The sequence below is a fragment of the Bubalus kerabau genome, chromosome 19, assembly GCF_029407905.1.
Source record: "Bubalus kerabau isolate K-KA32 ecotype Philippines breed swamp buffalo chromosome 19, PCC_UOA_SB_1v2, whole genome shotgun sequence".
In the NCBI taxonomy this organism is placed as follows: Eukaryota; Metazoa; Chordata; class Mammalia; order Artiodactyla; family Bovidae; genus Bubalus; species Bubalus kerabau.
Genome location: NC_073642.1, coordinates 29,723,309 through 29,735,344, shown reverse-complemented (window position 1 = coordinate 29,735,344; position 12,036 = coordinate 29,723,309). Strand labels below are relative to the sequence as shown.

General features: G+C 47.8%; 1 protein-coding gene across 2 annotated transcripts in view; it reads right to left on the bottom strand.

Annotated features, from left to right (window-relative positions):
* PCSK6 (proprotein convertase subtilisin/kexin type 6) overlaps positions 1-12,036 on the bottom strand; it is a 170,217-nt gene that overhangs the window by 17,555 nt on the left and 140,626 nt on the right. Inside the window, exons 14-15 of one of the 2 annotated variants that reach the window (XM_055555513.1) lie at positions 1,394-1,573; positions 1,235-1,273 (exon numbers count right to left, since the gene is read on the bottom strand). In XM_055555513.1, the coding sequence (XP_055411488.1) occupies positions 1,235-1,273; positions 1,394-1,573 (219 nt within the window). The remainder of the gene's footprint in view (positions 1-1,234; positions 1,274-1,393; positions 1,574-12,036) is intronic. The other variant, XM_055555514.1, reaches the window with a different exon arrangement.

Below are 12,036 nucleotides of genomic sequence, written 5' to 3'. Positions count from 1 at the left end.
ACAGCTGCACCTCACAGTCTTCCCCACTCGGTCCCTCTCCTCCCTCAGCTTCTGTACCTGGGCTTGTCTGTCTGTGACAGAGGGGATCCCCAGGCACCCAGGAGAGGCCCCCATCCCCCAAGTCCTCACCCCTCCTTCCATGCTCCTCCTGCCCTGGCCCCTTTCCTATTCTTCTGCTGTTACTGGTGTGCCCGCCCTACTTGCCCAAGACCCCAGGGAATCTCCCTGAGGGTCAGGAACACCCCTCAGTCCCTCAGAGACCCCTCTAATCCCTGTGGTCGGGCTCCTAAGTGGCCTGGGCTGCATAAGAGTTAGAGTGACATTCCAGGACAGTGTGAGGTTAGAGCCATAGCAGATTTTAGCGGGGAGGGAATCAGTCCTTTATTAATAATTACTGAATCTTGCCACTGTTTATAAATCACAGGGGGAAACAGAGCAGATTAGTTCATACATAATTCAATGCTCCATTTTAAAGGCATGGTAGGAGAAATTTAAAATTGAATCACCCATAATTTATGCTTGATCTTTATTCGTGGAATTCTCCATTTTGTTATTTTTTTTTCCAGAAGCTATTAGATAACTCAAAGCATCAATATTCTTAGATCTCACTCATCATTTATCAAGCAGCTGAAATATTTAGCCAAGGAAAATATGCCCAACCAGAAAGATTCCACATTTCACAATCACTGGGGTGGTTCTGAGGCAAAGGAAAGCTTTCGGCCAGGTATGCCCACAAGATCATGCCTGGCCCAGTGCCGGGAGCGTCCATGGCTGCCTAGGCTGCCAGGCCCTTGGCATGGAGCATTGCAGGCTGAGCCAGGGCTGCCCATGGGGGTGCTGCAGGAAGACCACTGGCAAGGAGGCCCCCGTGCTGCTTGTGAGTGTTCCCCCGACATCAGGCCTTGACCCTGTCACGCGTCCTCCTCCAGTCCCCCACCCTATCCCCTGGTCCTCCGCGGTGTCCACGCCAGTCACTCCCCCTGGCCATGCCCACACATCCTGGCTCCTGTCAGTGCCCCGGGCCTTCCCACATCCTGGCCATGAGGACAGAGAACAGACAGATGAGGGAGAGGGTCTGGAGGCTGAGCCGGGAGCCGGGTCCCCTGAAGGAAAGGGGGTGCCCCAGAGGAGTGCCACTAGCCGGGGGCAGGTCCATGTTCTGGTGGGGGACAGGGAACCTGTATTCCCGTCCTAGAAAGGTTGTAGAGTACTTACTGGTTTGCAGCATACTTACTGGTCTGTAAAAGACTAGGAGAGCCAGGGGAGGAAGGAGCTGTGAGTGCAAACGACCACCATTACTACGACTCCCAAGCGAGAGGAGACCAGCAGCCCTAACCCGCCTGCCGCCGGGGAGCGGACAAGCAGGCGTGTCCTCTGGCCACAGGCTCAGTACCTGTGTAGTCCTCTTCGTCCTCTGGAACCTCAGCCTGGGATGGTGACACGGCGGTCCTCGGGGGCTCCAGTTCTGAGGCGGAGAGCTCCAGCATCCGAGAGCGGGACTGGTGGGTGCTGAAGGTGGTGTAGGGGTGCTCGGCGGTGCCATACAGGATGAGGGTCCACTCCCTCAGCTTCCCTGGAAGGCACAGGATCCAGACTCACCCAGAGTCCAGACAGCCCTTAGGAGGCCCAGGACGTGCTCCGGCCAGGGGCCTCCACCCCCTCCGAAGTGCCTAGCGCAGCCAGCTCAGGTTCCCAGCCCTCCTCTGGCAGCAGGGCTCCCAGCCCAGTGCCATCCCCGACTTGTCACCCCCTGCCCAGCCACCTCTCCCTCCTTGGGTGGTGGTTCAGCCCCTCCGCACCAAACGACTCCCACCCCAACAACCGGTAGCTCCCTCCCTGTCTGGGAAAATCCAGGGGATGGATCTGGGTCAGGCGGGCCCTCAGCCTCGTCCCATGTGTTCTGACATGCTAGCTAGGGTCTCCACCCTGGGTCACAGGATGGCAGGTCTTGGAAACAGAAAGATGACTGGTACCCTCGATGGTCTGCATGTGTAGGGAGGGGGACAGGGAGCAGCAGGGACCACCCTGCTGCCTCTATGAGGGAACGAGGCTTGGGCAGCTGGATATGCTCAGGTGTGAGGAGAAGGGGAACCTGGCCCGCACCGTGCAGGTGGGATCACTGATGTAATACAGCCCACAAGGGCGGGGGTAGACACGACTGCAGGCCGCCTCCATCTCTCAACACGTGTGGCCAGAGTTCGGGGCCATGGGACTGTGTCGGGAGGGTCACTGATGTCATCATCGTGCAGGTGAGGGGCCGAGGGCCAGTGTGATCGGCCAAAGGACAAGCCTCGGCTCCCGCTAACAGGCTCCGGTCACCCAGCTGCACAGGGTTTATTGAGAAGAGGGCTGACTCCACAGGAACTGGTTCTGTCATGCAGCGGGGGACAGATCAGGACTGGTTTCTTTTACCCAGCATCCTGGCCAGATAAGGTCCCAGCCCCTGAGAGCTGCAGCCACCAAAGCCCCCAAGTCAGGCTCAGGCCCTCCCGGCCCAACCAGGATTAAAGCAGGTAAGGGACCTGTCCTGGGCTGACTGCCTCCTGGGACATGTCTCCAGAGGGTGTGGCTCTTTCCGTGGCCAAGTCCCCAACACAGCAAGTGACACTGACAGGGAAATGCTTCATGTGGGCCCAGGTGCAGCAAACACAGCCAGGCTAGGAAGCACTGTGCATTCTCAAGCCCCAGGGATCAAATGACAGCTACACCTCCCAACCACAAAGCTCTGGGCTTTGTGAGGTGCTGAGTGAGGAACGCTGCATAGTGACTGCATAGGGGAGCGTGACCACAGGCAGCAACAAGGGCTCTACGAGCTGTAATCAGAGTTGAGATTTATTTCAACTTTGTATCATGTCTCTAGAAACCTCACCAAAGGCCTTGTCACTAAAGTTAGATGCTTATTTTAGGCAGAGGTTTGGTGGGACAAACAAGAGAAGGGAGGCTGCTCCAAGCTTGGGATCAGAACAGCCTGTGTGTGAGCGGGGAGAGCAGAACCAATACCAAAAAACCATGGGAACAGCTCCTAAGAGTTCTCGTCATGAGGAGAAACCAGCTTCTTTCCTTCCTTGTGTGTCTGTAGGACATGATGGGTAGGACATTAGGGAGACTGACTGCAGCAATCACTTCTCCCTATGCATAAGTCACTGTGCTGTAACCCTATGCTTCTCAGGGCCGCATGCCAATTATATCTCGATAAAGCTGACAAGAAAAATAATTCCAAGAAACCAGCAGGAGGACCTGTCTTGCAGGGAGGCCTGGAAGGGAGGCCGAGAGGGAGGCTGGGGTTCAGGAATGGAAGAGAGACTTCATTTTTATTGTTTTCCCTTGTGGATGGTTTGATTGAAAAAAAAAATGGCATATATTACCTTTCATATATATGAATATTAAATCATTAAGTTTAGTTTAAAAATCTATAAACAGGGACTTCCCTGGTGGTCTAGTGGCTAGGACTCCACACTCTCTGCTCCCCCTGAAGGGGGCCCAGGTTTGATCCCTGGTCGGGGAACTAAATCCTATACGCCACAACCAAAGATCTTGTGTGCTGCAACTAAGACCAGGTGCAGCCAAATAAATAATTTTTTTTTTTTAAACGAGATCAAACCAGTTAATCCTAAAGGAAATCAACCCTGAATATTCATTGGAAGGACTGATGCTGAAGCTGAAGCTCCAACACTCTGGCCACCTGACATGAAGAGCCAACTCACTGGAAAAGACCCTGATGCTGGGAAAGATTGAAGGCAGGAGGAGAAGGGGACGACAGAGGATGAGATGGTTGAATGGCATCACCGACTCCTTGGACATGAATTTGAGCAAGCTCCAGGAGATGGTGAAGGACAGGGAAGCCTGGCATGCTGCAGTCCACGGGGTCAAAAAGAGTCGAACATGACTTAGTGACTGAACAACAACAACAAAGAAACAAACTGGTTATACAGTCAAGGAAGCAAACGTGAAAAAGCTGAGGGCCAGTGCTTTTGATTTACATTTCTGAAATAAATGTGAAGGCTCAAAATCTACAAGTACAGAGGGAGCAGAGTGGAAGTCCCCCCAACCTGCCTGCCCGAGCCACCATCTCTCCATGGCTACTCGGCTACCTGTTTCTTGAGCATCCTTCTTGAGGTGTTTTATTCTTATCCAAGCAAACATGAATACATATTCTGCCCTGTCCCTTTTATCAACACACCTGGCAGCATATTCTGCACTTGGGATTTTCCATTAAAACACATCCTGCTGATCTTTCCATCACTGCCTAGGAGACATGTGGCATCACTTATTAATAATGCCCTTGACAGGCATAGAAGTTGTTTTTGAATGTCTGCAGTCACAGACAGCCTATAGCCTGGGTCACATGAGGAGGCGCCAGGCGAGGCTGGCAGAGCAAGGACCCGGCTTTGAATCCTGGTTCGGCCACCTGCTAGCTGTGAGGCCTCAGGCAAAGTACTCACTCTCCCTGTTCTTCAGCATCCTCATCTGTGAAGTGGGATCACATTAACAACACCTACTTCACAGATCTGCCTGGGGAATGAAATGACTTTAACGATGGTAGAGATTCAGAAAAGTGACTCATGTGGAAGTGCAGCTCTGTGCTCTCAGCTGCAGGGTGGTCCCTGCGCCCCCTCCCCCGACTCCACACCCATCCACAACCCCGAGGATGTAGCCCATAGCCCGTGCCAGCTCCCAGCACTCTTACCATGCCCAGAGTCCGCCCTCGCTGTGAGGAGAGGAGACGCAGAGGGAAGAACCAAGCAGGAAGCAGAAGACCCACCATCCAGGGTTAGAGCAGAGACCCAGCCCACACTCCACAGGACTCCATCTAGGTTTAGAGCAGAGACCCACCCCACACTCCATAGGACTCCATCCAGGTTTATAGCAGAGACCCAGCCCACACTCCATAGGACTCCATCCAGGTTTAGAGCAGAGACCCAGCCCACACTCCATAGGACTCCATCCAGGTTTAGAGCAGAGACCCAGCCCACACTCCATAGGATTCCATCCAGGTTTAGAGCAGAGACCCACCCCACACTCCATAGGACTCCATCCAGGTTTAGAGCAGAGACCCAGCCCACACTCCATAGGACTCCATCCAGGTTTAGAGCAGAGACCCAGTCCACACTCCACAGAACTGCATCCAGGGCAACAAAGACCCAGTCCATACTCCACAGGACTCCATCCAGGGTTAGACCAGAGACCCAGCCAGCCGACACTCAACAGGACCTTCATCCAGAGCAGTACTGCTTATTGGTCAAATCTGCACAAGGTATCCTTACAAAAACCCAACCAGTACCATTCACTCCTTAGTTTCCAGGAAAGGGTCCTTAAAAGATGCCCTGATCCCAATGCCTTGGCTGTCTCTTCATCAGATTCCTGAGCCCCTAGAAGAAGGAAGGGCACATTTGCCTGCTCAAATGCTTGGGCAGCACTGCTGGGAGAGGAGAGGATAATCCAAGCTGATGCCCGAGGCTGCCGACAAATGGCCTTGTCTTCATTCACTGTCTTCAGTGCATTTCCTCTCAATGAACTGAGCTCCTAATAAACAAACAGGGTTATTCCTATTCAAAGAGAGAACAAGAATTAAGGCAAGACTAAGGCAGAGTTTGCCAATGGGAAAGTACCACCAATGGTATCGCTTTTCTTTTCCAGCATTTTGAATTAAGTGCTAATCCAAACAAGCTAGATGTGGGGGAAAGATTTTGTTAGATTAAGGGCTCTGAACTAATCCTTTTGAATTCCTGGCTTTTCTTCAGCCATAAGCAAAGTTATGAACAACAAAGAATTTACTAAATCTCCGCCACCCTCACACTCTTATGGCAGAAAGCAAAGAGGAACTAAAGTACCTCTTGATGAAGCTGAAAGATGAGAGTGAAAAAGCTGGCTTAAAACTCAACATTCAGAGAACTAAGATCATGGCATCCAGTCCCATCACTTCATGGCAAATAGATGGGAAAACAATGGAAACAGTGACAGACTTTATTTTCTTGGGCTCCAAAATCACTGCAGATGGTGACTGCAGCCATGAAATTAAAAGACGCTTGCTCCTTGGAAGAAAAGCTATGACAAACCTAGATAGCATTTTAAAATGCAGAGACATTACTTTGCTGACAAAGGTCTGTCTAATCAAGGCTATGGTTTTTCCAGTAGTCATCTATGGATGTGAGAGTTGGACCATAAAGAAGGTTGAGTGCCAAAGAATTGATGCTTTTGAACTGTGCTGCTGGATAAGACTCTTGAGAGTCCTTTGGACTGCAGCGAGATCAAATCAGTCAATTCTAAAGGAAATTCAGTTCAGTTCAGTTTAGTTCAGTTTAGTCACTCAGTCGTGTCCAACTCTTCGTGACCCCATGAATTGCAGCATGCCAGGCCTCCCTGTCCATCACCAACTCCCAGAGTTCACTCAGACTCATGTCCGTCGAGTCAGTGATGTCATCCAGCCATCTCATCCTCTGTCGTCCCCTTCTCCTCCTGACCCCAATCCCTCCCCGCATCAGAGTCTTTTCCAATGAGTCAACTCTTCGCATGAGGTGGCCAAAGTACTGGAGTTTCAGCTTTAACATCATTCCTTCCAAAGAAATCCAAGTCCTGAATATTCACTGGAAGAACTGATGCTGAAGCTCAAGCTCTAATACTTTGGCCACCTGACGCAAAGAACTGACTCACTGGAAAAGACCCTGATGCTAGAAAAGATTGAAAGCAGGAGGAGAAGGGGACGACAGAGAAGAGATGGTTGGATGGTATCACTGACTCAATGGACATGAGTTTGAGCAAGCTCATGAGTTGGTGAAGGACAGGAAAGCCTGGTGTGCTGTAGTCTACAGGGCCACAAAGAGTTGGACACTACTGAGTGACTGAACTGAACTCAAGGAGGGGGTCTTCAGATCTACAGGCAGTCGGTCAAAAGCACAGGTGATAACCCAGGCTTACAACTGGTGTACCAAGTACAGTGGGGTGGGGAAGAGGGGGCAGATAGTCTTGTGGGACTGAACCCTCAGTCTGTAGGGCTGATGCTGTCCCGTGGCAGGTGGTGCCAGAAGGGAGTTACATTGTAACACACCCAGGTGGAGCTGCAGAGAATTGCCTGTCCTGCGGAAAACCGCACACATTTGGGACAGAAGTGAAGACCTCTGAGTGAACAACAGAGGCAGAGAGAGAAACACAGAAGGGAGGAAGAAGTGGGTTTTTCCCTACTCCATGTTTCTATTTTACAACACCAGCTGCAGTTTTCTTGAAATTTTCTGGTCCTGCTCTTGTTTGCTTTTGCTGCCTGAGTTGCTTCTTCCCCCCGGGGTTTGTTTTCTGTAAAGTCTGTGTCTGTTTTGATGTTGCATAAACTTCTCACATGTGTGGGGGTCCTTTTCTATTTATCAGTGAGGCACGAAGAATGGTTAGAGGTTCTGCATGCTGGAATGTGAAAACATACTTTTTGTTTATCGATTTCGTATTCAGCAAACTTGCTAGCCAGAACAAAACGAGAACGGAAATGTTATCATAGCATGCCAGCTAGCTCAGATGTAAACAATGCTTGTTTTCATAGTAAATGCAAGCACTTCGCTTCAGAAACAATGGAGACGGGAAGAAAATGTACGATTTTTAAAGTGCTGAAATAATAAAAAAGAAACAGGGCTGACCCAGGATCCAGTGAAAATAACTGTTGAGAAATAGGTGGAGCCATGTCACCCTCACCTTCATTCCTGTCAGCAGAGTCAAAATCAGCGTGTCAATAAGTAAACCTATCCTTAAAAACAAACCAAAAGATGGGCTGAAATAAAGATATTTTGAGATAAATCCAAGCAGGGAAGACTCATGGCCAGCAGGCTAAGAAATGGAGAAGCAGCTCTTCAGGCAGAAGGAAGATGGTCACACGTAAAATCCGGATCCACAGGGAGAGCATGGGGAAGAGTAGCTTTTTTTTTTCCTTCACTCGGGGCTAGGCCTCCCTCTGTCACTTCTACTTAACCCGCACTACCTGTTTGGATTGGCAGTATTTTTATAATCATCCAGTTCCAACGATCTCCTATTTTAAATTATGGTATTTTCCTTTGACACGAGTCATTTAGTAGTGTTGCTCAACTATCAAGTGTATAGGCTTTTTCTAGTAACCTCTTAAGTTTTGATTTCTTATGTGTACTCTCAGAGGACAGGGTTTATATACTACCAGTCCTTGGAAATAGCCTGAAGCTTGCCAAATGGCCCACGATGTGCCCAATTCTCATAAACAATCCACCTTGTGCTGGAAAGGTGAGTGTGTTCTTTGGTCATTGTGTGTAGGTCCACTGGTTGGACCTAATTTTCAACTGTGATGTTCAGAATTCTCTTCCTACTGACTTGCTGTTTTGCCTATCAAATGTACCTGAGGTACACTAAACCTCCCACCTTGTGTGTTAGTCTGTCGTTTTCTCTTTGGAGTTTTAACAAATTTTTGCTTTATATATTTCGAGGCCACATCAGGACTGAACCAAATCTTTTATCAACATCAGTGATCCTCCTTCCAGCTTCAGGAAGGCTTTCCACCTTAACGTTTGTTTCTCCAGTGTTCACGGAACTACATCGGCTTTCTTTGGTTAGCATTTTCTTGGGCTACCTTTTACCATCCACTGATTCTTAACTTTGCAGTTTTCTTGTAGTTTAGATATTGCTCTTACATATAGCTCTCTCAGTCAGTCACAGCATGAAGCAGATAGCATAATTAAACTCAGATAATCCAATGGCTTCCCAGGTGGTTCAGCGGTAAAGAATCTGCCTGCCAATGCAGGAGACGCAAGAGATGTGGGTTCGATCCCCAGGGTTGGGAAAATCCCCTGCAGAAGGAAATGGCTACCCATTTCAGTATTCTTGCCTGGAGAATCCCATGGACAGAGCAGCCTGGCAGGCTACAGTCCATGGGGTCCCAGAGTCGGACACGATTGAAGCGGCTTAACAACAATGAGCAGAGGCAAGGGATGATGGGGTTCCCCAGGGCTAGAAACAGAAGCGGTGTTAAGCTCACAGGTGTACTATAGCCTACAGGCAAGGGGAGGGGAGGGTGTGACCCCAAGGGATGCTGGAGGGATAAATAACTCACACAGAAGTACCACTTTCCTCCTTCTATTCTCCTGCTGAAGTTCTCTTGGCTGAACTCCACCACAAGCCATGGGCAGAGGTTATTTGCACAAGCCAGCCTCAAGGCAGAGTGGGGCAGATGCAATAGCAAACACACTCAAAAATCTAATCTGACAATCTTTGTCTTCTAAATGAAGCAGTCTGTCTATTTACCTTTATTGGAACTATCAACACAGCTGGACTTAACAGCTTGTTTTGTGTATTCTAGTTGTTTGCTAGTTGTTCTGTTCTTGGTCTTTCTGGTGCCAGACACAGAAGCCCACAACATTTCCTAACATTACAATTTTGTCTTTGTTGGGGGTAATTCATTAGCAATTTATGAAAGATATTTACCTTATACTAAAAAAAAAAAAAAACAATAACAAAACCTCAAATCATACTATGAAGAAAATCAAATCACAAAGTGGGAATAAAAAGAGAATGAGCAAAACTCTAGAGAAGAATTTAAGATTATCTTAAGGCTATATATAAGTCTTAAGACTATTTAAGTCAAATAACAGATCACAAAAATATTTATAGGAGCTATGACCCAGAAAGGGTTATAACATCTGTATTTTACATGAAGCACCTACTAGCTTGATAACAACAATACTGACTATTCTCTGGACAAAAAAAGAAAGGGTAATTAAACACACATACATTGTGCACACAAACATATGGGAAAGCATTCAACCTCCTAATTATCACAGTGCAAATTGAAAGGAAGATATCATTTATCTCCTTGAGAGTTGGCAATGACAGTGCCTACTTATGCCTGATAAACTTGTAGGTTGGTTCAATCATTATTGGTAATATGTATCAGGAGTATGTATATTTGTGGTTTCCACTGCTTATCTGTCCTATGACCTTTAATTCTGGTGAATGATTCCAAGAAAATACCTTTACATTTAGGAAAACACTTTCTCCACTAAGTTGTCTATTTATAACAGCAAAACCCCCAGAAAACAATCTATGTGTCCTACAATAGTGGGATGCTTAAATAAATGACTTCCCTAGTGGCTCAGATGATAAAGCGTCTGCCTACAATGTGGGAGACCCAGGCTCGATCCCTGGGTCGGGAAGATCTTTTAGAGAAGGAAATGGCAACCCACTGCAGTTCTCTTGCCTGGAAAATCCTATGGACGGAGGAGCCTTGTAGGCTACAGTCCGAGGGGTCGCAAAGAGTCGGACAAGACTGAGTGACTAAACTTTCTAAATAAGTGATGATATTTCTACTTGGCAAGGTACTATAAAAATATATAAGGTGCTGCTTACAGAGATGTGCAAGTAACAAAAGGAAATACAAAGTTAGACATGAGCACGGTTAGAAAACGCTGTAAAATGTCAAATCCGAAAAACACCAAGTGGAAATATGGACATATCGAACATGATGTGTTTCTGAAAAAAGTTAAGGTTAAGTGTTTCAAACATTAAATGCACTTGAGGGTGGGGGGCTGGGGGGAGGAGATCTGGCTGCCAGAATGCTGACCAGGGTGGCTGCACCTCTGTGGCTGATGCGACGGTGGGGAACCTGGGGATGGGGTTTTCAGGAGGGCTCTTCCTCTTCCCGTATGTTTCACTGTTCATTTTCATCAATGTCTAGTGTATTATTTGTAAAAACGAAGTATTCAAGAAAAATCTCATCTCTTTGTTCCACCCGAGACCGGGAGACACAGAATGATGAATGAAGTCATGACTTGAGAACGTGCACAAGCTTGCACAACCTGGACAAGCAGGGTGTCGCCCTCCCTCTCCCTCCTGAACTAGGAGACTTGAGGGAACAATGTCCTACAACGGGCCCCTGAAAGAGCAGAAGGGAGGCAGAGACCCTCTGAGACCCACCAAGTACTCTCAAAGCTAATGGGGTTAAAGCAGGGCTTCTGGACATCTGTGTGTGTGGCCACCTGACGTGCTCAGTTCTCTCCAGGCAGCAGGAGCAATCTCCCAGAAAAGGAGTTTTAGTGACAAACCTGGAAGACAGCACAGAAACCTGACTTTCTTTCTAGCTGCCAGTACGAGATAAATTGAGCCATCAAACCCAGATTGCAAAAGCTCCATTCTTCTTCTCGAAGTGAAGATTAGCTCAAAGCAGATGTCAATTCAACAGTCAATAAAACCAACAAGAGAGTGAGAACAGCTATGCTCTCAGTAAGAAAGAAATGTATGAAAGTTACTGAACTGAAATCAAGAAACCATGGAACTTTTTATGGTGAAAAAGGAAAGAACAGTCACATGGGAGAGACTAATTTCTTCCTCTTTTAACTGATTATTATACGGGTTATGAGTATAACCTCAGATATGCAGATGACACCACCCTTATGGCAGAAAGTGAAGAGGGGAGTGAAAAAGCTGGCTTAAATCTCAACATTCAAAAACTGAAGATCATGGCATCTGGTCCTATCACTGCATTGCAAATAGATGGGGAAACAATGGAAACAGTTACAGACTTTATTTTCTTGGGCTCCAAAATCACTGCAGATGGTGACTGCAGCCATGAAATTAAAAGACGCTTGCTCCTTGGAAGAAATACTATGACCAACCTAGACAGCATAGCAAAAAGCAGAAATATTACTTTGCTGACAAATGTCCATCTAGTCAAAGCTATGGTTTTTCCAGTAGTCATGTACAGATGTGAGAATTGGACCATAAAGATAGCTGAAGGCCGAAGCATTGGTGCTTTTGAACTGTGGTGCTAGAGAAGACTCTTGAGAGTCCTTTGGACTGCAAGGAGATCAAACCAGCCAATCCTAAAGGAAATCAGTCCTGAATCTTCATTGGAAGGACTGATGCTGAAGCTCAAGCTCTAATACTTTGGCCACCTGATGCAAAGAACTGACCCACTGGAGAAGACTCTGATGCTAGGAAAGATCGAAGGCAGGAGGAGAAGGGAACGACAGAGGATGAGATGGTTGGATGGCATCACTGACTCGATGGACATGAGTTTGAGCAAGCTCCAGGAGTTGGTGA